General features: G+C 48.5%; 1 protein-coding gene across 2 annotated transcripts in view; it reads right to left on the reverse strand.

Annotated features, from left to right (window-relative positions):
* LOC129835571 (SH3 domain-containing protein 19-like) overlaps nt 1-16,877 on the reverse strand; it is a 115,133-nt gene extending 98,256 nt beyond the window's left edge. For both annotated transcript variants that reach the window (XM_055901267.1, XM_055901266.1), the window contains exon 1: nt 16,444-16,877. In XM_055901267.1, coding sequence (XP_055757242.1) covers nt 16,444-16,552 — 109 coding nt within the window. In that variant the 5' untranslated portion in view covers nt 16,553-16,877. The remainder of the gene's footprint in view (nt 1-16,443) is intronic.
* Between the last annotated feature and the right edge of the window lie 10,299 nt (nt 16,878-27,176).

Raw genomic sequence — 27,176 nt, forward strand, 5'->3', positions numbered from 1 at the left:
TATATGGCCAATATACCACGGCTAATGGCTGTATCCAGGCACTCCACGTTGCGTCGTGGCTAAGAACAGCCCCTTAGCCGTGGTAAATATCACAACCCGTCGGGCCTTATTGCTTAAACATAGTGCTGCTATGAAGGGTGTTATAGAGCTGCACTTCTACTCCTTTACCGCTGCCTGTTACCTATGGGTCTAGGTGCAGAGAGAACAGGTGGGGTTAATCTATGTACAGGTTATAATGCATTATACAGGATAGCAGGCCTAAACTACTCCTTTACCGCTGCCTGTTACCTATGGGTCTTGGTGCAGAGAGAACAGGTGGGGTTAATCTATGTACAGGTTATAATGCATTATACAGGATAGCAGGGCTAAACTACTCCTTTACCGCTGCCTGTTACCTATGGGTCTAGGTGCAGAGAGAACAGGTGGGGTTAATCTATGTACAGGTTATAATGCATTATACAGGATAGCAGGCCTAAACTACTCCTTTACCGCTGCCTGTTACCTATGGGTTTAGGTGCAGAGAGAACAGGTGGGGTTAATCTATGTACAGGTTATAATGCATTATACAGGATAACAGGCCTAAACTACTCCTTTACCGCTGCCTGTTACCTATGGGTCTAGGTGCAGAGAGAACAGGTGGGGTTAATCTATGTACAGGTTATAATGCATTATAAAGGATAACAGGGCTAAACTACTCCTTAGACCAGAGCCCTATTCCCTATATAGTGCACTACTATAGACCAGGGCCCTATTCCCTATATAGTGCACTACTATAGACCAGGGCCCTATTCCCTATATAGTGCACTACTATAGACCAGGGCCCTAATCCCTATATAGTGCACTACTTTAGACCAGAGCCCTATTCCCTATATAGTGCACTACTATAGGCCAGGGCCCTATTCCCTATATAGTACACTACTATAGACCAGGGCCCATATTCCCTATATAGTGCACTACTTTAGACCAGGACTCATATTCCCTATATAGTGCACTACATTCGTGAGAGAGAGACTAGAGACTAAAACAATACTAGTCTCTCAGACAGTATCTATAGTTAGAGAGACTAAAACAATACTAGTCTCTCAGACAGTATCTATAGTTAGAGAGACTAAAACAATACTAGTCTCTCAGACAGTATCTATAGTTAGAGAGACTAAAACAATACTAGTCTCTCAGACAGTATCTATAGTTAGAGAGACTAAAACAATACTAGTCTCTCAGACAGTATCTATAGTTAGAGAGACTAAAACAATACTAGTCTCTCAGACAGTATCTATAGTTAGAGACTAAAACAATACTAGTCTGTCAGACAGTATCTATAGTTAGAGAGACTAAAACAATACTAGTCTCTCAGACAGTATCTATAGTTAGAGACTAAAACAATACTAGTCTCTCAGACAGTATCTATAGTTAGAGAGACTAAAACAATACTAGTCTCTCAGACAGTATCTATAGTTAGACTAAAACAATACTAGTCTCTCAGACAGTATCTATAGTTAGAGAGACTAAAACAATACTAGTCTCTCAGACAGTATCTATAGTTAGAGACTAAAACAATACTAGTCTCTCAGACAGTATCTATAGTTAGAGAGACTAAAACAATACTAGTCTCTCAGACAGTATCTATAGTTAGAGAGACTAAAACAATACTAGTCTCTCAGACAGTATCTATAGTTAGAGAGACTAAAACAATACTAGTCTCTCAGACAGTATCTATAGTTAGAGAGACTAAAACAATACTAGTCTCTCAGACAGTATCTATAGTTAGAGACTAAAACAATACTAGTCTCTCAGACAGTAGACAGTGTTCTCACCTCACACAGTAGCCTAAGTCTACCAAGTCTGTTTTAACATCCATTGTGATAATAGTTCCTCACAGTATTAGAAACACTCTCGATAATGTTGATAATCACCTCGATGATATCGTGATCTGACGATCCCATATGTGACTCGTTTCAGGAAACTAGGCATATGTCGCTCGTCACTACTTCACAGGAGAGGCTTTGAATGTAAACTTTTTATTTTATATATCGAAAATGCAGAAAGTGCAGAAATGCCTTCCCCGGAACAAGCAAACTGTAATATGCCTCAATAAAACTTGTACACATCTGTAAATACGAATAAAATTGTTAATTTTACGAGCCTTGGTTGGTTTAGACGAACCTTCCCGCTAGCCATGATTGGCTGAGATAATGGATGGGCTGGACATGCCGAGAGATGAGTTCGGATTGGTCTGCCATGTAGCAGGTTTCTGTCTATAACATGAGCTGGTCAGTATGTGTAGGAAATCCTTTTTAACGCAGCTTTTAATATATATATATATCACCTAGTAGAACTGTATCAGTGTTGCTCTCCACTTCCTGGAGGACCGAGTTTTGAAATCAGTGGAATTAGAGAATGATAGCTACGGAGATGGAGAAAGTTCTGGAATTTGATTGCAGAGGGAGTCGAAAAGAGAACATACAGAAGGCTGCCGGGCGCCTGCAGGTCGTCAGGTGAAAGGCGTTTCCTCCGACACATCGGTGCAGCTGGCTTCCGGGGTTAAGCGGTCAGGGTGTTAAGGAGTGCGGTTTGGCGGGTCATGTTTCAGGGGGACGAAGGACTCGACTTTCACCTCTCCCGAGCTCGTTGGGGAGTTGCAGCGATGAGACAAGATCGTAATCACAAAATTGCGGAGAAAAAAAAAAAAAGCGGTAAAAATCACAACAAAAATTTAAAACAAGATGAATGTTGCTTTTAAATTGCCTGATTTACTAGAATGACAAATACTAAATTAATTTTTAAACGGGTGAATTCATTGGTGTTAAAATACACTAGTTATGCTATACTGGACCACCAGGCTGTTGATGTCATGGGTTTATACTTTCTCATAACAACAACGACAAGTTTGTTGCCCGGACGACAATAGAACGTTCGCGATGTCACTGCTGCAACTGTCAACAGACGTAGTATAAACCAGCCTTTAGTCTGGAAATCTTTGGTTGTTTATTACACGGCCTAACATGTGAATCCTTAAAGAGATTGGTGGGGCTAAAGCTTAAGAGGGTGTGAACGATGCTGAATGGGTGTAGACAAAGAAGAGCTCTTCAGTAGGTGTAGCAAAACAATTCATGGGCCATTTTCCCCAAAAAATTGTGGTTACAGGTTTATCAACTTCCAAAGCAGAACTACTTTCCCATTGTTCCTCAACTGTAGTGTATGATATCGTTTTACTAGCTCTGAGTCTCTACTTTTATTCAATGTAAAAAAAAAAATATATAACATTTTTCTACATAAGACCGAATCGAGCCGGTCGGTCACATATATCCAGTAGAAACATTTTTCACTTGTGCAAAAACAGCTGTATGTCTGTCCCGAGGTCACTGTTGTGGGAGACTGAGGGTCTGGAATAGACTGTTGTGGGAGACAGAGGGTCTGGAATAGGCTGTTGTGGGGAACTGAGGGTCTGGAATAGGCTGTTGTGGGGAACAGAGGGACTGCAATAGACTGTTGTGGGAGACTGAGGGTCTGGAATAGGCTGTTGTGGGAGACTGAGGGTCTGGAATAGGCTGTTGTGGGAGACTGAGGGCCTGGAATAGGCTGTTGTGGGGAACAGAGGGTCTGGAATAGGCTGTTGTGGGGAACGGAGGGTCTGGAATAGGCTGTTGTGGGAGACTGAGGGTCTGGAATAGGCTGTTGTGGGGAACAGAGGGCCTGGAATAGGCTGTTGTGGGAGACTGAGGGTCTGGAATAGGCTGTTGTGGGAGACTGAGGGTCTGGAATAGGCTGTTGTGGGAGACTGAGGGCCTGGAATAGGTTGTTGTGGGACACTGAGGGTCTGGAATAGGCTGTTGTGGGAGACTGAGGGTCTGGAATAGGCTGTTGTGGGAGACTGAGGGTCTGGAATAGGCTGTTGTGGGAGACTGAGGGTCTGGAATAGGCTGTTGTGGGAGACTGAGGGCCTGGAATAGGCTGTTGTGGGGAACAGACGGCCTGGAATAGGCTGTTGTGGGAGACTGAGGGTCTGGAATAGGCTGTTGTGGGAGACTGAGGGTCTGGAATAGGCTGTTGTGGGAGACTGAGGGCCTGGAATAGGCTGTTGTGGGAGACAGAGGGTCTGGAATAGGCTGTTGTGGCAGACTGAGGACCTGGAATAGGCTGTTGTGGGAGACTGAGGGCCTGGAATAGGCTGTTGTGGGAGACTGAGGGTCTGGAATAGGCTGTTGTGGGGAACTGAGGGCCTGGAATAGGCTGTTGAGGGGAACAGAGGATCTGGAATAGGCTGTTGTGGGAGACTGAGGGTCTGGAATAGGCTGTTGTGGGGAACGGAGGGCCTGGAATAGGCTGTTGTGGGGAACGGAGGGCCTGGAATAGGCTGTTGTGGCAGACTGAGGGTCTGGAATAGGCTGTTGTGGGAGACTGAGGGTCTGGAATAGGCTGTTGTGGCAGACTGAGGGTCTGGAATAGGCTGTTGTGGGAGACTGAGGGTCTGGAATAGGCTGTTGTGGGAGACTGAGGGTCTGGAATAGGCTGTTGTGGGAGACTGAGGGCCTGGAATAGACTGTTGTGGCAGACTGAGGGTCTGGAATAGGCTGTTGTGGCAGACTGAGGGTCTGGAATAGGCTGTTGTGGGGAACAGAGGATCTGGAATAGGCTGTTGTGGGAGACTGAGGGTCTGGAATAGGCTGTTGTGGGGAACGGAGGGCCTGGAATAGGCTGTTGTGGGGAACGGAGGGCCTGGAATAGGCTGTTGTGGGGAACGGAGGGCCTGGAATAGGCTGTTGTGGGAGACTGAGGGTCTGGAATAGGCTGTTGTGGCAGACTGAGGGTCTGGAATAGGCTGTTGTGGGAGACTGGGGGTCTGGAATAGGCTGTTGTGGGGAACAGAGGATCTGGAATAGGCTGTTGTGGGGAACGGAGGGTCTGGAATAGGCTGTTGTGGGAGACTGAGGGCCTGGAATAGGCTGTTGTGGGAGACTGAGGGTCTGGAATAGGCTGTTGTGGGAGACTGAGGGTCTGGAATAGGCTGTTGTGGGAGACTGAGGGTCTGGAATAGGCTGTTGTGGGAGACTGAGGGTCTGGAATAGGCTGTTGTGGGAGACTGAGGGTCTGGAATAGGCTGTTGTGGGAGACTGAGGGTCTGGAATAGGCTGTTGTGGGGAACAGAGGGTCTGGAATAGACTGTTGTGGGGAACTGAGGGTCTGGAATAGGCTGTTGTGGGGAACGGAGGGTCTGGAATAGGCTGTTGTGGGAGACTGAGGGCCTGGAATAGGCTGTTGTGGGGAACAGAGGGCCTGGAATAGGCTGTTGTGGGAGACTGAGGGTCTGGAATAGGCTGTTGTGGGGAACAGAGGGCCTGGAATAGGCTGTTGTGGGAGACTGAGGGTCTGGAATAGGCTGTTGTGGGGAACGGAGGGTCTGGAATAGGCTGTTGTGGGAGACTGAGGGCCTGGAATAGGCTGTTGTGGGAGACTGAGGGTCTGGAATAGGCTGTTGTGGGAGACTGAGGACCTGGAATAGGCTGTTGTGGGAGACTGAGGGTCTGGAATAGGCTGTTGTGGGAGACTGAGGGTCTGGAATAGGCTGTTGTGGGGAACGGAGGGTCTGGAATAGGCTGTTGTGGGAGACTGAGGGCCTGGAATAGGCTGTTGTGGGAGACTGAGGGTCTGGAATAGGCTGTTGTGGGAGACTGAGGGTCTGGAATAGGCTGTTGTGGGAGACTGAGGGTCTGGAATAGGCTGTTGTGGCAGACTGAGGGTCTGGAATAGGCTGTTGTGGGGAACAGAGGGCCTGGAATAGGCTGTTGTGGGGAACGGAGGGCCTGGAATAGGCTGTTGTGGGAGACTGAGGGTCTGGAATAGGCTGTTGTGGGGAACGGAGGGTCTGGAATAGGCTGTTGTGGGGAACGGAGGGCCTGGAATAGGCTGTTGTGGCAGACTGAGGGTCTGGAATAGGCTGTTGTGGGAGACTGAGGGTCTGGAATAGGCTGTTGTGGCAGACTGAGGGTCTGGAATAGGCTGTTGTGGGGAACAGACGGCCTGGAATAGGCTGTTGTGGGAGACTGAGGGTCTGGAATAGGCTGTTGTGGGAGACTGAGGGTCTGGAATAGGCTGTTGTGGGAGACTGAGGGCCTGGAATAGACTGTTGTGGGAGACTGAGGGTCTGGAATAGGCTGTTGTGGGAGACTGAGGGCCTGGAATAGACTGTTGTGGGAGACAGAGGGTCTGGAATAGGCTGTTGTGGGAGACTGAGGGCCTGGAATAGGCTGTTGTGGGAGACTGAGGGCCTGGAATAGGCTGTTGTGGGAGACTGAGGGTCTGGAATAGGCTGTTGTGGGGAACTGAGGGCCTGGAATAGGCTGTTGTGGGGAACAGAGGATCTGGAATAGGCTGTTGTGGCAGACTGAGGGTCTGGAATAGGCTGTTGTGGGAGACTGGGGGTCTGGAATAGGCTGTTGTGGGGAACAGAGGATCTGGAATAGGCTGTTGTGGGGAACGGAGGGTCTGGAATAGGCTGTTGTGGGAGACTGAGGGTCTGGAATAGGCTGTTGTGGGAGACTGAGGGTCTGGAATAGGCTGTTGTGGGAGACTGAGGGTCTGGAATAGGCTGTTGTGGGAGACTGAGGGTCTGGAATAGGCTGTTGTGGGGAACAGAGGGTCTGGAATAGACTGTTGTGGGGGACTGAGGGTCTGGAATAGGCTGTTGTGGGGAACGGAGGGTCTGGAATAGGCTGTTGTGGGAGACTGAGGGCCTGGAATAGGCTGTTGTGGGGAACAGAGGGCCTGGAATAGGCTGTTGTGGGAGACTGAGGGTCTGGAATAGGCTGTTGTGGGGAACAGAGGGCCTGGAATAGGCTGTTGTGGGAGACTGAGGGTCTGGAATAGGCTGTTGTGGGAGACTGAGGGTCTGGAATAGGCTGTTGTGGGAGACTGAGGGTCTGGAATAGGCTGTTGTGGGAGACTGAGGGCCTGGAATAGGCTGTTGTGGGAGACTGAGGGTCTGGAATAGGCTGTTGTGGGAGACTGAGGGTCTGGAATAGGCTGTTGTGGGAGACTGAGGGTCTGGAATAGGCTGTTGTGGGGAACGGAGGGTCTGGAATAGGCTGTTGTGGGAGACTGAGGGTCTGGAATAGACTGTTGTGGGGAACAGACGGCCTGGAATAGGCTGTTGTGGGAGACTGAGGGTCTGGAATAGGCTGTTGTGGGAGACTGAGGGTCTGGAATAGGCTGTTGTGGGAGACTGAGGGTCTGGAATAGGCTGTTGTGGGAGACTGAGGGCCTGGAATAGGCTGTTGTGGGGAACAGACGGCCTGGAATAGGCTGTTGTGGGAGACTGAGGGTCTGGAATAGGCTGTTGTGGGAGACTGAGGGTCTGGAATAGGCTGTTGTGGGAGACTGAGGGTCTGGAATAGGCTGTTGTGGCAGACTGAGGGTCTGGAATAGGCTGTTGTGGGGAACAGAGGGCCTGGAATAGGCTGTTGTGGGGAACGGAGGGCCTGGAATAGGCTGCTGTGGGAGACTGAGGGTCTGGAATAGGCTGTTGTGGGGAACGGAGGGTCTGGAATAGGCTGTTGTGGGGAACGGAGGGCCTGGAATAGGCTGTTGTGGCAGACTGAGGGTCTGGAATAGGCTGTTGTGGGAGACTGAGGGTCTGGAATAGGCTGTTGTGGGGAACGGAGGGCCTGGAATAGGCTGTTGTGGCAGACTGAGGGTCTGGAATAGGCTGTTGTGGGAGACTGAGGGTCTGGAATAGGCTGTTGTGGCAGACTGAGGGTCTGGAATAGGCTGTTGTGGGGAACAGACGGCCTGGAATAGGCTGTTGTGGGAGACTGAGGGTCTGGAATAGGCTGTTGTGGGAGACTGAGGGTCTGGAATAGGCTGTTGTGGGAGACTGAGGGCCTGGAATAGACTGTTGTGGGAGACTGAGGGTCTGGAATAGGCTGTTGTGGGAGACTGAGGGCCTGGAATAGACTGTTGTGGGAGACAGAGGGTCTGGAATAGGCTGTTGTGGGAGACTGAGGGCCTGGTATAGGCTGTTGTGGGAGACTGAGGGCCTGGAATAGGCTGTTGTGGGAGACTGAGGGTCTGGAATAGGCTGTTGTGGGGAACTGAGGGCCTGGAATAGGCTGTTGTGGGGAACAGAGGATCTGGAATAGGCTGTTGTGGCAGACTGAGGGTCTGGAATAGGCTGTTGTGGGAGACTGAGGGTCTGGAATAGGCTGTTGTGGCAGACTGAGGGTCTGGAATAGGCTGTTGTGGGGAACAGAGGGCCTGGAATAGGCTGTTGTGGGGAACAGAGGATCTGGAATAGGCTGTTGTGGGAGACTGAGGGTCTGGAATAGGCTGTTGTGGGGAACGGAGGGCCTGGAATAGGCTGTTGTGGGGAACGGAGGGCCTGGAATAGGCTGTTGTGGGAGACTGAGGGTCTGGAATAGGCTGTTGTGGCAGACTGAGGGTCTGGAATAGGCTGTTGTGGGAGACTGAGGGTCTGGAATAGGCTGTTGTGGGGAACGGAGGGCCTGGAATAGGCTGTTGTGGGGAACGGAGGGCCTGGAATAGGCTGTTGTGGCAGACTGAGGGTCTGGAATAGGCTGTTGTGGGAGACTGAGGGTCTGGAATAGGCTGTTGTGGCAGACTGAGGGTCTGGAATAGGCTGTTGTGGGGAACAGACGGCCTGGAATAGGCTGTTGTGGGAGACTGAGGGTCTGGAATAGGCTGTTGTGGGGAACGGAGGGCCTGGAATAGGCTGTTGTGGCAGACTGAGGGTCTGGAATAGGCTGTTGTGGGAGACTGAGGGTCTGGAATAGGCTGTTGTGGCAGACTGAGGGTCTGGAATAGGCTGTTGTGGGGAACTGAGGGTCTGGAATAGGCTGTTGTGGCAGACTGAGGGTCTGGAATAGGCTGTTGTGGGGAACTGAGGGCCTGGAATAGGCTGTTGAGGGGAACAGAGGATCTGGAATAGGCTGTTGTGGGAGACTGAGGGTCTGGAATAGGCTGTTGTGGGGAACGGAGGGCCTGGAATAGGCTGTTGTGGGGAACGGAGGGCCTGGAATAGGCTGTTGTGGGGAACGGAGGGCCTGGAATAGGCTGTTGTGGCAGACTGAGGGTCTGGAATAGGCTGTTGTGGGAGACTGAGGGTCTGGAATAGGCTGTTGTGGGAGACTGAGGGTCTGGAATAGGCTGTTGTGGGAGACTGAGGGCCTGGAATAGACTGTTGTGGGAGACAGAGGGTCTGGAATAGGCTGTTGTGGCAGACTGAGGGCCTGGAATAGGCTGTTGTGGGAGACTGAGGGCCTGGAATAGGCTGTTGTGGGAGACTGAGGGTCTGGAATAGGCTGTTGTGGGGAACTGAGGGCCTGGAATAGGCTGTTGTGGGGAACAGAGGATCTGGAATAGGCTGTTGTGGGAGACTGAGGGTCTGGAATAGGCTGTTGTGGGGAACAGAGGGCCTGGAATAGGCTGTTGTGGGAGACTGAGGGTCTGGAATAGGCTGTTGTGGCAGACTGAGGGTCTGGAATAGGCTGTTGTGGGGAACTGAGGGCCTGGAATAGGCTGTTGAGGGGAACAGAGGATCTGGAATAGGCTGTTGTGGGAGACTGAGGGTCTGGAATAGGCTGTTGTGGGGAACGGAGGGCCTGGAATAGGCTGTTGTGGGAGACTGAGGGTCTGGAATAGGCTGTTGTGGGAGACTGAGGGTCTGGAATAGGCTGTTGTGGGAGACTGAGGGCCTGGAATAGGCTGTTGTGGCAGACTGAGGGTCTGGAATAGGCTGTTGTGGGGAACTGAGGGCCTGGAATAGGCTGTTGTGGGGAACAGAGGATCTGGAATAGGCTGTTGTGGGAGACTGAGGGTCTGGAATAGGCTGTTGTGGGGAACGGAGGGCCTGGAATAGGCTGTTGTGGGAGACTGAGGGTCTGGAATAGGCTGTTGTGGCAGACTGAGGGTCTGGAATAGGCTGTTGTGGGAGACTGAGGGTCTGGAATAGGCTGTTGTGGCAGACTGAGGGTCTGGAATAGGCTGTTGTGGGGAACTGAGGGCCTGGAATAGGCTGTTGAGGGGAACAGAGGATCTGGAATAGGCTGTTGTGGGAGACTGAGGGTCTGGAATAGGCTGTTGTGGGGAACGGAGGGCCTGGAATAGGCTGTTGTGGGGAACGGAGGGCCTGGAATAGGCTGTTGTGGCAGACTGAGGGTCTGGAATAGGCTGTTGTGGGAGACTGAGGGTCTGGAATAGGCTGTTGTGGGGAACAGACGGCCTGGAATAGGCTGTTGTGGGAGACTGAGGGTCTGGAATAGGCTGTTGTGGGAGACTGAGGGTCTGGAATAGGCTGTTGTGGGAGACTGAGGGCCTGGAATAGACTGTTGTGGGAGACAGAGGGTCTGGAATAGGCTGTTGTGGGAGACTGAGGGCCTGGAATAGGCTGTTGTGGGAGACTGAGGGTCTGGAATAGGCTGTTGTGGGAGACTGAGGGCCTGGAATAGGCTGTTGTGGGGAACAGAGGATCTGGAATAGGCTGTTGTGGGAGACTGAGGGTCTGGAATAGGCTGTTGTGGGGAACGGAGGGCCTGGAATAGGCTGTTGTGGCAGACTGAGGGTCTGGAATAGGCTGTTGTGGGAGACTGAGGGTCTGGAATAGGCTGTTGTGGCAGACTGAGGGTCTGGAATAGGCTGTTGTGGGGAACTGAGGGTCTGGAATAGGCTGTTGTGGGGAACTGAGGGCCTGGAATAGGCTGTTGTGGGGAACAGAGGGCCTGGAATAGGCTGTTGTGGGGAACAGAGGATCTGGAATAGGCTGTTGTGGGAGACTGAGGGTCTGGAATAGGCTGTTGTGGGGAACGGAGGGCCTGGAATAGGCTGTTGTGGGGAACGGAGGGCCTGGAATAGGCTGTTGTGGGAGACTGAGGGTCTGGAATAGGCTGTTGTGGCAGACTGAGGGTCTGGAATAGGCTGTTGTGGGAGACTGAGGGCCTGGAATAGGCTGTTGTGGGAGACTGAGGGTCTGGAATAGGCTGTTGTGGGGAACAGAGGGTCTGGAATAGGCTGTTGTGGGGAACGGAGGGTCTGGAATAGGCTGTTGTGGGAGACTGAGGGTCTGGAATAGGCTGTTGTGGGAGACTGAGGGTCTGGAATAGGCTGTTGTGGGAGACTGAGGGCCTGGAATAGGCTGTTGTGGGAGACTGAGGGTCTGGAATAGGCTGTTGTGGGAGACTGAGGGCCTGGAATAGGCTGTTGTGGGAGACTGAGGGCCTGGAATAGGCTGTTGTGTGGAACGGAGGGTCTGGAATAGGCTGTTGTGGGGAACAGAGGATCTGGAATAGGCTGCTGTGGGAGACTGAGGGTCTGGAATAGGCTGTTGTGTGGAACAGAGGATCTGGAATAGGCTGCTGTGGGAGACTGAGGGCCTGGAATAGGCTGTTGTGGGGAACAGAGGATCTGGAATAGGCTGCTGTGGGAGACTGAGGGTCTGGAATAGGCTGTTGTGGGGAACGGAGGGCCTGGAATAGGCTGTTGTGGCAGACTGAGGGTCTGGAATAGGCTGTTGTGGGAGACTGAGGGTCTGGAATAGGCTGTTGTGGCAGACTGAGGGTCTGGAATAGGCTGTTGTGGGGAACTGAGGGTCTGGAATAGGCTGTTGTGGGGAACTGAGGGCCTGGAATAGGCTGTTGTGGGGAACAGAGGATCTGGAATAGGCTGTTGTGGGAGACTGAGGGTCTGGAATAGGCTGTTGTGGGGAACGGAGGGCCTGGAATAGGCTGTTGTGGGGAACGGAGGGCCTGGAATAGGCTGTTGTGGGAGACTGAGGGTCTGGAATAGGCTGTTGTGGCAGACTGAGGGTCTGGAATAGGCTGTTGTGGGAGACTGAGGGCCTGGAATAGGCTGTTGTGGGAGACTGAGGGTCTGGAATAGGCTGTTGTGGGGAACAGAGGGTCTGGAATAGGCTGTTGTGGGGAACGGAGGGTCTGGAATAGGCTGTTGTGGGAGACTGAGGGTCTGGAATAGGCTGTTGTGGGAGACTGAGGGTCTGGAATAGGCTGTTGTGGGAGACTGAGGGCCTGGAATAGGCTGTTGTGGGAGACTGAGGGTCTGGAATAGGCTGTTGTGGGAGACTGAGGGCCTGGAATAGGCTGTTGTGGGAGACTGAGGGCCTGGAATAGGCTGTTGTGTGGAACGGAGGGTCTGGAATAGGCTGTTGTGGGGAACAGAGGATCTGGAATAGGCTGCTGTGGGAGACTGAGGGTCTGGAATAGGCTGTTGTGTGGAACAGAGGATCTGGAATAGGCTGCTGTGGGAGACTGAGGGCCTGGAATAGGCTGTTGTGGGGAACAGAGGATCTGGAATAGGCTGCTGTGGGAGACTGAGGGTCTGGAATAGGCTGTTGTGGGGAACAGAGGATCTGGAATAGGCTGCTGTGGGAGACTGAGGGTCTGGAATAGGCTGTTGTGGGAGACTGAGGGTCTGGAATAGGCTGTTGTGGGAGACTGAGGGTCTGGAATAGGCTGTTGTGGGAGACTGAGGGCCTGGAATAGGCTGTTGTGGGGAACAGAGGGCCTGGAATAGGCTGCTGTGGGAGACTGAGGGTCTGGAATAGGCTGTTGTGGGAGACTGAGGGTCTGGAATAGGCTGTTGTGGCAGACTGAGGGTCTGGAATAGGCTGTTGTGGGGAACAGACGGCCTGGAATAGGCTGTTGTGGGAGACTGAGGGTCTGGAATAGGCTGTTGTGGGAGACTGAGGGTCTGGAATAGGCTGTTGTGGGAGACTGAGGGTCTGGAATAGGCTGTTGTGGGGAACAGACGGCCTGGAATAGGCTGTTGTGGGAGACTGAGGGCCTGGAATAGGCTGTTGTGGGAGACTGAGGGCCTGGAATAGGCTGTTGTGGGAGACTGAGGGTCTGGAATAGGCTGCTGTGGGAGACTGAGGGTCTGGAATAGGCTGTTGTGGGGAACTGAGGGCCTGGAATAGGCTGTTGTGGGGAACAGAGGATCTGGAATAGGCTGTTGTGGGAGACTGAGGGTCTGGAATAGGCTGTTGTGGGGAACGGAGGGCCTGGAATAGGCTGTTGTGGGAGACTGCGGGTCTGGAATAGGCTGTTGTGGGAGACTGAGGGTCTGGAATAGGCTGTTGTGGGAGACTGAGGGTCTGGAATAGGCTGTTGTGGGGAACGGAGGGTCTGGAATAGGCTGTTGTGGGGAACGGAGGGTCTGGAATAGGCTGTTGTGGGAGACTGAGGGCCTGGAATAGGCTGTTGTGGGGGACAGAGGGTCTGGAATAGGCTGTTGTGTGGAACGGAGGGTCTGGAATAGGCTGTTGTGGGGAACAGAGGGCCTGGAATAGGCTGTTGTGGGAGACTGAGGGTCTGGAATAGGCTGTTGTGGGAGACTGAGGGTCTGGAATAGGCTGTTGTGGGAGACTGAGGGTCTGGAATAGGCTGTTGTGGGAGACTGAGGGTCTGGAATAGGCTGTTGTGGGGAACGGAGGGCCTGGAATAGGCTGTTGTGGGAGACTGAGGGCCTGGAATAGGCTGTTGTGGGAGACTGAGGGCCTGGAATAGGCTGTTGTGGGAGACTGAGGGCCTGGAATAGGCTGTTGTGGGGAACCGAGGGCCTGGAATAGGCTGTTGTGGGGAACGGAGGGTCTGGAATAGGCTGTTGTGGGAGACTGAGGGTCTGGAATAGGCTGTTGTGGGGAACAGAGGGCCTGGAATAGGCTGTTGTGGGGAACAGAGGATCTGGAATAGGCTGTTGTGGGAGACTGAGGGTCTGGAATAGGCTGTTGTGGGAGACTGAGGGTCTGGAATAGGCTGTTGTGGGGAACAGAGGGCCTGGAATAGTCTGTTGTGGGAGACTGAGGGCCTGGAATAGGCTGTTGTGGGGAACGGAGGGCCTGGAATAGGCTGTTGTGGGGAACCGAGGGCCTGGGATAGGCTTTTGTGGGGAACCGAGGGCCTGGAATAGACTGTTGTGGGGAACCGAGGGCCTGGAATAGGCTGTTGTGGGGAACCGAGGGCCTGGAATAGGCTGTTGTGGGAGACTGAGGGTCTGGGATAGGCTTTTGTGGGAGACTGAGGGCCTGGAATAGGCTGTTGTGGGGAACCGAGGGCCTGGGATAGGCTTTTGTGGGGAACCGAGGGCCTGGGATAGGCTTTTGTGGGGAACCGAGGGCCTGGGATAGGCTGTTGTGGGGAACGGAGGGCCTGGAATAGGCTGTTGTGGGGAACGGAGGGCCTGGAATAGGCTGTTGTGGGGAACCGAGGGCCTGGAATAGGCTGTTGTGGGAGACTGAGGGCCTGGAATAGGCTGTTGTGGGAGACTGAGGGTCTGGAATAGGCTGTTGTGGCAGACTGAGGGTCTGGAATAGGCTGTTGTGGGGAACCGAGGGCCTGGAATAGGCTGTTGTGGGGAACGGAGGGCCTGGAATAGGCTGTTGTGGGGAACCGAGGGCCTGGAATAGGCTGTTGTGGGGAACCGAGGGCCTGGAATAGGCTGTTGTTCGCTTGCGATGAATGGGGGTTGGAACTTCTTCTCTCACGAATTCGGAAGTGGTGAAAACTCTTCGGTGTTAAAACCCATAAAAACAACTGTGCCAGCGCGTGCACACAGGAAGTCCCGTGATAAAATGTGACTATGGACGTCAAATTCTCGTCTGACTGATTCGTTCTGCCGCCGGCCCGGTGCGGTTTGGACGTTTCACCGTCAAAACGTGAATAATTATAATTCACGATTGACAGCGATGATAGTATATTTAGAAATTAGGTATGTCTAACTTGTAGTGCTGAGCGATTAACCGAAATGTTGGTTATTTTTCGGTTTTTAAAAGAACTAATTGACAAAGGTTGGTTCAATTATTTGAATTCCATTTCGTTCATTTGTTTTCTTCCTGTGAGCTCAATGTGTAGTTTCTCAGATGTAGTAGGGAGTTGTAGTTTCTCTAGAAATAAATCAGACCCAGACTGAACTGTGTGATGTAGTAGGGAGTTGTAGTTTCTCTAGAGATAAATCAGATCCAGTCTGAACTGAGTTGTAGTTTCTCTAGAGATAAATCAGATCCAGCCTGAACTGTGTGATGTAGTAGGGAGTTGTAGTTTCCAACAGACTAATATTCTACATAGTTTAGTGCAGAAAACATAGTAATTAATTACAATGACCATGAGGGGATATAGAGAGCAGCTGATGCTTCTCAAGGTATCTCTACCTGAAAACACACGATCTAAGTGATTTGATAGTTGGTATTCACCAGTCGTAAAGTCTTATTTACTTTGAAGAACGACTAAAATAGTGATTTTGTCAGACAGAGATGAGATGATGACTTGGAAGTAAGTAATAAAGTCATCACATAAAACTGATATAATAAAACACAACAACTGAAAACGTGTATTAAAGTAAAGTCGAGTAAATTATGCTGGTTAATAGGTGATCAGCAGTAATGGTCCGTCATTGTCATCATTTGACTTTTATTCATTGTTTTATTCTGTGTCACAGCACTCAACCCAAATAGTCAAAACCTGTGATTTTTTTTTGGTAATAATCAAACCGACCTCAAAAAGGCACTAATCGCTCAGTACTACAAACTTGGTGATTCAGGATATTAAAAATATATATCTTTTTTTATTTTATTGTGGGTATCGGTGTAACGGATGTGAAATGGCTAGCTAGTTAGCGGGTACGCGCTACTAGCGTTTCAATCAGTTACGTCACTTGCTCCGAAACCTAGAAGTAGTGTTGCACCTTGCTCTGCAAGGGCCGCGGCTTTTTGTGGAGCGATGGGTAACGACGCTTCGTGGGTGTCAGTTGATGATGTGTGCAGAGGGTCCCTGGTTCGCGCCCGGGTCGGGGCGAGGGGACGGTTTAAAGTTAAACTGTTACAAAGGCAGACGTTGCAATTGGTTGATGCGTTTTATGCATCTACTATAATGATATAGAATTATAGTATATAGAATGGTATAGTCAATAGGTACATCATTAGGCAAGACTGCCTTATGGTCTTGTGCACTATGGAATAGTCTACAATCCATGCTTCATCTAGATATGTTAGTGCCACTGATTTCATTAAAAATGTTGACGGGTTACAGAGGAGTGTAATTGTTTTATTTTTTTTTAAGCTGGATCATATTGTTGTATGTTTTATTTATGTGATGTATTGATTGTTTCTGCCTTCTTGGCCAGGACTCCCTTGAAAAAGAGACTCTGGGCCTCAATGGGCTTTTCCTGGTTAAATAAAGGTTAAATAAAAATGACTAAAAATCTGTCGGTACAAACGTTGCGGAAATGACGCCATATAAATTGTTATTTTTCACTACCTCTCACACGTAAAAAAAAATATATATAAATAAATAACACTACACTGATTGTATCATTTTCTTATGATGCAATACATCCATCACACTGACAATGTACTTTAAAACTAAAAACATATGACAAGCAACAGGTGTGTGTTGGTACATAAACTATTCTGTGGTGACATGTTACCTCCAGATGAGTTGGTCGGTCGTGGAGGCTGTCTTCTTACGACAGGTTCCCTCGGTTCCCCTCTCAAACTCTCCTGCTGTTCGTCCTCCGCTCTCCTCGCCTCAGCCATCGCAGAGGGAGAGAGACACTATTCTAGTGTGGGAACGAAGACAACTAACGCTACAAGTCCAAAACAATGGATAACATCATGTCCCTTATCGCATAGAAACCGACTGGCAGCCAGTTCCGTGCGACTTTTACCTAAACAACACAACAAACTCGTTTAACTTTTCCCAAAACAAGTTGACTACCGTGAATATCCTTCGCCAACGTTGGGATTGTGTAAAATGAACACAAAGAGATGAAAAACAATAGCTATTTGTTGACAATAATAACAGTAGAGACTTTCGAATAATAGCTAGTTTGTCTGACCAGTCTTGCTCCACACACGTCATTACGTCAGACCAGGAAGAGGGCTTGGTCCGGACGTTAGAGCAGGAAGAGGTCTTGGGATGTGCACGGTCGTTACTAGTTATCACAGCCACAAAAGAAAATCATATGGTTGTCTCCATTTTTGGGGGGATTTCCCTCATTTAAAAAAAATACTTAAGATAAATTTCGCTAAACATGCGGTTTAGAGGCGTAACCAGACCTCTGCTTCTTCAGATACTCTCGCTTAGTCCAGTTGACTCTCCAGTAAGGAAACATGTGTTTTCTCCTTGCTCCCTCGAAACAATATTTTATACATACTTTATTTTCAAAGGGATGTTGTATCTATCTATTCCTTATGTCACAATTTACTGGGATACATTTGTCAATAATATCTGTTTGAAAAAAAGGTTTGGTTAACACAAACACCTGCTTGTTAACAAGGTCAAAGGTCTCTTTCAGAATGATTAATAAGTATTACTAACCTGTGAATCATTACCTGAAGAAACTCAACAAATATATGAACATTAACTGTACTTTGTGTGTTGAGTATCCAGAAAAAGTTCAGTATTTGTTTTGGCATTGTCTATTTGTAACGAAATGATGGCAAGATATTTGTTTTGGCATTGTCTACTTGTAACGAAATTATGGCAAGATATTTGTGGATTTATAATTGATAATATTCTTGATGACTTTTGTTTACTATGGGACAATGTGCCGTTCGGTTTCCTTACTTACCTTGTAATGGTGCTAATGGGAACACGTCATATTCATAGATGTAAAAAGAAAAACTCATCCTTGTTTTCTATAAGGAGTTCGACCGTTAAGACCATTCTACATTCTTCCAATCAGAAACCTGTTAAAACAAATCAATACACGTGTATTTTAAGGTCTTTGTATAATCTGTCATTTGTTGTACCCTCCCACCCCAGCATATAGGTTGTACTTATTCGCTTGTTTCTATACTTCCTGAATGTAAACATTTACTATTTGTTTTAAGTCGTAGGCCTGTGCCGTGTTCATGTGCTATCAGAGTTATCGGAAGATTCTAGTTCCCAGTGGGAAACGTCACTCCAAGTCGGAATTACAAGCGGGGGAAAAAAACTCTCAGAAAATGTTCTAACCCGCGAGTTGTGACGTTTCAGCGCTGACCTTTGACCTTTTCAACCAAAAGATGACAACAAATCCGTTTATTTGATAACAACCTCATCAATATGGAAAATGTAGCTCGTTTGACCGTATGTCCAATGTTAAATGTTTAGTATTAGCATAACATTGTTTATCTCGCTAGCAAGCTAAGAAGTTTATCAAGCTAGCTCAAATCTTATTGGTTGAAGAATTGTTCTGATTTCAAAGGCACGTGAATACATTCAAGTCGGTCTTATGACCTCCCAGTTTCCCCATTTCCCAGTTTCTCCCCTACCCAGTTTCCCCCCTAGCCAGTTTCCCCCCTACCCAGTTTCCCCATTTCCCCCCTACCCAGTTTCCCCCCTACCCAGTTTCCCCATTTCCCAGTTTCTCCCCTACCCAGTTTCCCCATTAACCAGTTTCCCCCCTAGCCAGTTTCCCCCCTACCCAGTTTCCCCATTTCCCAGTTTCTCCCCTACCCAGTTTCCCCATTAACCAGTTTCCCATTACCCAGTTTGCCCCCTCCCCAGTTTCCCCATTTCCCACATGAAGCCAGCCCCATAATTATGTCTAAACCCCAACCATTTTTTACAATGTATCTAATTAAAAATTAGATTTTAACCCTTACCTTATCCACACTGCTAACCCTAACCAACCCTAACCAATTTTGACTTTGCGGCTGTGGAATCTTACTTTGTGGGAATATGTTAAAATAAATGACTTGGTTGGGGGGGGGGGTTTCTATGATGTTGCTCAACATTTTCCTGAGAAATGCTCCACAGGCTTTGACTGGAAACCAGGAAAGTCAAGTGCTTTTTGTTTTCATAGTTTTGAAGAATTGCACTGAACCAGGCCTAAACACTTTGGGATATAAAAAGTTGTCTGTGTTCAACTCCTGTGACTGCAGACGTGCAGGATAGTGACAGTAAAGAGTAAATGATCATGTCTGGCTTGGTCACTGACTTGTTTAGACTGGTGTGGAAGATAAGTGTTATTGTCCCGATGTGAAGGCTTACTGTCTCGTCTGCGGCCGTCCAGTCCACATAGATCTATGGGGTCCATCATTACAGAAGGAAAACAACTAACGGGGGACATTTCAACACGGTAACAGTCCGATTCAGAACACTTTAATGTCCTCAAAGTTTTTTAAAACAGCAACAAAAGAAAAATGGCAACAAATATTAAACAGAATATTTACAAACAAGTTGGCAGGATAGTGCAAAGTCTTAAAAAGTCTGAATAAGGCTTGTCATTTGCATAAGTAAGTAGGCTATAACCACTATGTAACCTGTGTTATGTCATGTCTAATAAAGACGTTTTAAAGGTCATAAACCCGTTATAAAGTTGTCCTGTAGTGGAGCATCTCAAATCAATAGCAATGGATCATGTGGATAATCCACAATTCAAGTCGCGTGTAACGGATGTGAAAATGGCTAGCTAGTTAGCGGTGGTGCACGCTAATAGCATTTCAAATCGGTGACGTCACTCGCTTTGGAGACCCTGAAGTAGTAGGTTCCGCTTTTTGTGGAGCGATGGGTAACGATGCTTCGTGGGTGACTGTTGTTGATGTGTGCAGAGGGAACCCTGGTTCGCGCCCGGGGCGAGGGGACGGACTAAAGTTATACTGTTACACGCGCATAACTGGTCAATATCAATGATCAATTATCAATATGGATAATATCAATCAATATCAATCAATGTGGATAGTGTTGATAATCCACAATTAAAGTCGTGAATAATTGATCAGCTGCTATGTTTAGGTATATCTGTCCATGAGAGACTTGTGTTCAACATGAAATAGCGCCAATGCTTTATAGCCTACTGAGAATGCAATAGTCGGGACAGTTTTGTGTACAACATTGAAGTTTGAAGGACACACCGGTAACGTGACAAAGGCGATCAAGGAGCTGAGAGCGGCAACGGAGCTTCAGCTATGCAACAAAAACAAACAAAAAATGCTGCGCATACTGCAGAAATATCCGTGTTTTTTTTGGGGGGGGGGGGGGGGGGGGGGGGGGGGGATTGGGATACAGAAACCTTATATCCGTATCTTGTATCCATCATGTCTTGTAGTTCAAGCATTTCAACACTAGATGTCACTATATCGTTGCACCAGGTCACGGAGTCTGAGAAAATATCTGAACGCATTTATGGACTGCTCATGACACGAGTAATGGGGTTATATAACACTTTTCCATCAGGCTTTCCCCCCTCCTGCAGGTATAACTATATCATTTACTCATCTGCTGCTTGTTCATCACAAACAGTAAAAAGGAACAAATGTAGCTGTATCCTTCCTGTCGAATTGTTTCGCTAAAAAACACATTTTGTCGATATTTTATGTTGATTTAGACATTACATATATGGAACATTTATGGAACTCAATAGATGCCAGTCGTCAACCTGAAGTAAACACTTCTAAGGTAAGATATATAGTCTATCGGCTCTTATAACATCTGGGATTCGTGATGAAACAGTCATTTTCAAAAAATTCCCCAAACATCTTCCAAATTAAATCAAACACACAGATTTTCAGGAAGGCTTAATACTCCCAACAGGCCCAGTGATTCAGGAAGGCTTAATACTCCCAACAGGCCCAGTGATTCAGGAAGGATTAATACTCCCAACAGGCCCAGTGATTCAGACGGCTTAATACTCCCAACAGGCCCAGTGATTCAGGAAGGCCTCTCAACAGGCCCAGTGATTCAGGAAGGCCTCTCAACAGGCCCAGTGATTCAGGAAGGCCTCTCAACAGGCCCAGTGATTCAGACAGCTTAATACTCCCAACAGGCCCAGTGATTCAGGAAGGACTAATACTCCCAACAGGCCCAGTGATTCAGGAAGGACTAATACTCCCAAAAGGCCCAGTGATTCAGGAAGGCTTAATACTCCCAACAGGCCCAGTGATTCAGGAAGGACTAATACTCCCAACAGGCCCAGTGATTCAGGAAGGCGTAATACTCCCAACAGGCCCAGTGATTCAGGAAGGCGTAATACTCTCAACAGGCCCAGTGATTCAGGAAGGCTTAATACTCCCAACAGGCCCAGTGATTCAGGAAGGCGTAATACTCCCAACAGGCCCAGTGATTCAGGAAGGCGTAATACTCCCAACAGGCCCAGTGATTCAGGAAGGACTAATACTCCCAACAGGCCCAGTGATTCAGGAAGGCTTAATACTCCCAAAAGGCCCAGTGATTCAGGAAGGCTTAATACTCCCAACAGGCCCAGTGATTCAGGAAGGACTAATACTCCCAACAGGCCCAGTGATTCAGGAAGGACTAATACTCTCAACAGGCCCAGTGATTCAGGAAGGCCTCTCAACAGGCCCAGTGATTCAGGAAGGCCTCTCAACAGGCCCAGTGATTCAGGAAGGCCTCTCAACAGGCCCAGTGATTCAGGAAGGCTTAAAGTGTGTTCTGCTGGATCCGAGCAGCTATCTCTTGACCTCTTGACCTAGAACCTAAAACACTTCAATATAGCCTCAATATTTTACTCATAAAATGTAGCCACATTTTATGTTTGGCAATAAACACAACCAGTCACAGTGTTTGAATGTGATTAGGCTGCTTTAAAAGTCTCCTGTGGACAACCTGCTCACTATCCACTCCAACCTGATGTATAGCATCCAAACTGAGCACCGGACACACGATGACTGGAAAGAGACATCTGTTAACTAAACACCCCCAAAAAGGTGAATGACATTCAGGATATGATCAACCTTAACCTTGGAGGAATGTATTTCCTGTTTGTCCAGATTTACATACTCTATTTGATTGGTGTTGAAAAGTCGGTTATGAGTTCCTTATTGGTTGTGTGTAGTGAGATTCTTATTGGTTGTGTGTAGTGAGATACTTATTGGTTGTGTGTAGTGAGATTCTTATTGGTTGTGTGTAGTGAGATTCTTATTGGTTGTGTGTAGTGAGATTCTTATTGGTTGTGTTTCTTATTGGTTGTGTGTAGTGAGATTCTTATTGGTTGTGTTTCTTATTGGTTGTGTGTAGTGAGATTCTTATTGGTTGTGTTTCTTATTGGTTGTGTGTAGTGAGATTCTTATTGGTTGTGTGTAGTGAGATTCTTATTGGTTGTGTGTAGTGAGATTCTTATTGGTTGTGTGTAGTGAGATTCTTATTGGTTGTGTGTAGTGAGATTCTTATTGGTTGTGTTTCTTATTGGTTGTGTGTAGTGAGATTCTTATTGGTTTTGTTTCTTATTGGTTGTGTGTAGTGAGATTCTTATTGGTTGTGTGTAGTGAGATTCTTATTGGTTGTGTGTAGTGAGATTCTTATTGGTTGTGTGTAGTGAGATTCTTATTGGTTGTGTGTAGTGAGATTCTTATTGGTTGTGTGTAGTGAGATTCTTATTGGTTGTGTGTAGTGAGATTCTAATTGGTTGTGTGTAGTGAGATTCTTATTGGTTGTGTGTGGTGAGTTTCTTATTGGTTGTGTGTAGTGAGATTCTTATTGGTTGTGTGTGGTGAGTTTCTTATTGGTTGTGTGTAGTGAGATTCTTATTGGTTGGGCCTGGCTCCCCAGTGGGTGGGTCTATGTCCTCCCAGGCCCACCCCTGTCCAGTCATGTGAAATCCATAGATTAGGGCCTAATCAATTTATTTAAAATGGACAGATTTCCTGATATGAACTGTAACTCAGTAAAATCGTTGAGAATGTTGCGTTTATATGCGTGCCAGGTGAAGTGGGAAACTAATGTATTATCTCATGAGAAAAGAGTATCCCACTACAATAAGAGTGTCCCACTACAATAAGAGGTATATTTATATACCCTTATGCTTATTTTTTGTTGCCCTTATGCTTATTTTTTAAATTTTATTCTGTGCAATACCTCATTTAATCTGTAAAGGTTTGTCATGTTGTCTTTCTGTAAAGTTTTTTAAAACTATATACAAAAATATTGGGAGGCAAAACATTTTAAAATAGAAACCCGTTGGCAGATCACAACAGGAAGAAAAAACTAATGCAAAAAGATTTTTAAAAATAAAATAAAAAAAGTGTTCAGCCAACAAATGAAGAGAATCCAGAGGAAAAAAAAGACCTGAGAGGTGTCCCACTACAATAAGAGTGTCCCACTACAATAAGAGTGTCCCGCTACAATAAGAGTGTCCCGCTACAATAAGTGTCCCACTACAATAAGAGTGTCCCGCTACAATAAGAGTGTCCCGCTACAATAAGAGTGTCCCACTACACTAAGAGTGTCCCACTACAATAAGAGTGTCCCGCTACAATAAGAGTGTCCCGCTACACTAAGAGTGTCCCACTACACTAAGAGTGTCCCACTACAATAAGAGTGTCCCACTACAATAAGAGTGTCCCACTACAATAAGAGTGTCCCACTACAATAAGAGTGTCCCACTACAATAAGAGTGTCCCACTACAATAAGAGTGTCCCACTACACTTTTGAAGCCACGCTTTAGCAGAAGTAGGTGTCTGATGTTGTTTAAGGACAGTAGCAGCCACTGAATAATACCTTGTTTCATACTGAAGTAGATAAGACCTTAATTCATTGAAATAAACATGACTTGAGTAGTGAAGGAGTAGACTGGTTTTGATTGTGTTTTGATATATACACTGCTCAAAAAAATAAAGGGAACACTTAAACAACCCAATGTAACTCCAAGTCAATCACACTTCTGTGAAATCAAACTGTCCACTTAGGAAGCAACACTGATTGACAATACATTTCACATGCTGTTGTGCAAATGGAATAGACAAAAGGTGGAAATTATAGGCAATTAGTAAGACACCCCCCAAAAAGGAATGGTTCTGCAGGTGGTGACCACACACCACTTCTCAGTTCCTATGCTTCCTGGCTGATGTTTTGGTCACTTTTGCATGCTGGCGGTGCTCTCACTCTAGTGGTAACATGAGACGGAGTCTACAACCCACACAAGTGGCTCAGGTAGTGCAGTTCATCCAGGATGGCACATCAATGCGAGCTGTGGCAAAAAAGTTTGTTGTGTCTGTCAACGTAGTGTCCAGAGCATGGAGGCGCTACCAGGAGACAGGCCAGTACATCAGGAGGCGTGGAGGAGGCCGTAGGAGGGCAACAACCCAGCAGCAGGACCGCTACCTCCGCCTTTGTGCAAGGAGGTGCACTGCCAGAGCCCTGCAAAATGACCTCCAGCAGGCCACAAATGTGCATGTGTCAGCATATGGTCTCACAAAGAGTCTGAGGATCTCATCTCGGTACCTAATGGCAGTCAGGCTACCTCTGGCGAGCACATGGAGGGCTGTGAGGCCCCACAAAGAAATGCCACCCCACACCATGACTGACCCACCGCCAAACCGGTCATGCTGGAGGATGTTGCAGGCAGCAGAACGTTCTCCACGGCGTCTCCAGACTCTGTCACGTCTGTCACATGCTCAGTGTGAACCTGCTTTCATCTGTGAAGAGCACAGGGCGCCAGTGGCGAATTTGCCAATCTTGGTGTTCTCTGGCAAATGCCAAACGTCCTGCACAGTGTTGGGCTGTAAGCACAACCCCCACCTGTGGACGTCGGGCCCTCATACCACCCTCATGGAGTCTGTTTCTGACCGTTTGAGCAGACACATGCACATTTGTGGCCTGCTGGAGGTCATTTTGCAGGGCTCTGGCAGTGCACCTCCTTGCACAAAGGCGGAGGTAGCGGTCCTGCTGCTGGGTTGTTGCCCTCCTACGGCCTCCTCCACGTCTCCTGATGTACTGGCCTGTCTCCTGGTAGCGCCTCCATGCTCTGGACACTACGCTGACAGACACAACAAACCTTTTTGCCACAGCTCGCATTAATGTGCCATCCTGGATGAGCTGCACTACCTGAGCCACTTGTGTGGGTTGTAGACTCCGTCTCATGTTACCACTAGAGTGAGAGCACCGCCAGCATTCAAAAGTGACCAAAACATCAGCCAGGAAGCATAGGAACTGAGAAGTGGTGTGTGGTCACCACATGCAGAACCATTCCTTTTTTGGGGGTGTCTTACTAATTGTCTATAATTTCCACCTTTTGTCTATTCCATTTGCACAACAGCATGTGAAATTTATTGTCAATCAGTGTTGCTTCCTAAGTGGACAGTTTGATTTCACAGAAGTGTGATTGACTTGGAGTTACATAGTGTTGTTTAAGTGTGCCCTTTATTTTTTTGAGCAGTGTATATACATAGCCATCACCCTGTCTGGGAGAAAAACAATATTGTGAAAATGATGAGTGAATTAAGACGTAAGTGTCCTGCTGAAATCTGCATGTCATGAGTTTTAAATCTTTTGTTATGAAGTATATTTGATTTTTCTTGGACTTAACTAGGTTATATAGTATAATTGATTGAGAGAGACTTGTTCACCTAACAACCTGTCATCCCTTCTTCAGAGAGACTTGTTCACCTAACAACCTGTCATCCCTTTTTCAGAGAGAGACTTGTTCACCTAACAACCTGTCATCCCTTCTTCAGAGAGAGACTTGTTCACCTAACAACCTGTCATCCCCTCTTCAGAGAGAAAGGGGGAGAGAGGAGGGGGGAGCGAGAGAGGGAGAGAAAGGGGGAGCGAGAGAGGGAGAGAAAGGGGGAGCGAGAGAGAAAGGGAGAGGGGGGGGAGAGAAAGGGAGAGAGAGAAAGGGGCAGAGAGGTAGAAGAGAGAAAGGGGCAGAGAGGTAGAAGAGAGAAAGGGGCAGAGAGGTAGAAGAGAGAAAGGGGCAGAGAGGTAGAAGAGAGAAAGGGGCAGAGAGGTAGAAGAGAGAAAGGGGCAGAGAGGTAGAAGAGAGAAAGGGGCAGAGAGGTAGAAGAGAGAGAAAGGGGAAGCGAGAGAGGGAGAGAGAAAGGGGAAGCGAGAGAGGGAGAGAGAAAGGGGAAGCGAGAGAGAAAGGGGAAGCGAGAGAGAAAGGGGGAGGGAGAGAGAAAGGGGAAGCGAGAGAGAAAGGGGGAGGGAGAGAGAAAGGGGGAGCGAGAGGGAGAGAGAAAGGGGCAGAGAGAGAGAAAGGGGGAGCGAGAGGGAGAGAGAAAGGGGCAGAGAGGTAGAAGAGAGAAAGGGGCAGAGAGGTAGGAGAGAAAGGGGCAGAGAGGTAGAAGAGAGAAAGGGGCAGAGAGGTAGAAGAGAGAGAAAGGGGAAGCGAGAGAGGGAGAGAGAAAGGGGGAGCGAGAGAGGGAAAGAGAGAGGGAGAGAGAAAGGGGGAGCGAGAGAGGGAGAGAGAGGTGTGTGCCAATAGAAAGGATAAGCGAGAGAGAATGTTTGAGGTGGAGAGAATAATGATTGTTTCAGCCTGTTTTATATCCCGACAGAGAGAGCGAGGCCAACAACAAACTCCCAGTAATTAATAATCTAATCCAAGCTTGCTACTAATACCCTGGTACATAACACACACACACTGAACATATTGTGGGTAATGTGGTGACATGTCCATCAGTCAGAAGGTTAACCTCCACGTTGACTCTTTGTCCTACGGTTTCCAGACGTCAGCCATCGGTGACGTCCATGATGCATTTTTATTTATACGAAGTGCTTTCCCATCATCAAAGGTCATCTCAACCTATACACAACACACTACAGTATCTAGCTGTACAGGAAGACAGTAGTAATGGTCCTCGGTAAGACTTCTCTGTTGCCCTGGCAACTGTTACTATATAGACTCGCTGTAGCGAACAAGGCTCTGAGTTGAATTAGGATTCATCTGAAGTCCAGTCCACTCAAGAGTCTCGCACACACACTTACTGGCTAGAGCGCGGTGGGTAACTGGCTAGAGCGCGGTGGGCAACTGGCTAGAGCGCGGTGGGCAACTGGCTAGAGCGCGGTGGGCAACTGGCTAGAGGGCGGTGGGCAACTGGCTAGAGCGCGGTGGGCAACTGGCTAGAGCGCGGTGGGCAACTGGCTAGAGCGCGGTGGGCAACTGGCTAGAGCGCGGTGGGCAACTGGCTAGAGCGCGGTGGGCAACTGGCTAGAGCGCGGTGGGCAACTGGCTAGAGCGCGGTGGGCAACTGGCTAGAGCGCGGTGGGCAACTGGCTAGAGCGCGGTGGGCAACTGGCTAGAGCGCGGTGGGCAACTGGCTAGAGCGCGGTGGGCAACTGGCTAGAGCGCGGTGGGCAACTGGCTAGAGCGCGGTGGGCAACTGGCTAGAGCGCGGTGGGCAACTGGCTAGAGCGCGGTGGGCAACTGGCTAGAGCGCGGTGGGCAACTGGCTAGAGCGCGGTGGGCAACTGGCTAGAGCGCGGTGGGCAAC

Source organism: Salvelinus fontinalis, chromosome 36, assembly GCF_029448725.1.
Source record: "Salvelinus fontinalis isolate EN_2023a chromosome 36, ASM2944872v1, whole genome shotgun sequence".
In the NCBI taxonomy this organism is placed as follows: domain Eukaryota; kingdom Metazoa; phylum Chordata; class Actinopteri; order Salmoniformes; family Salmonidae; genus Salvelinus; species Salvelinus fontinalis.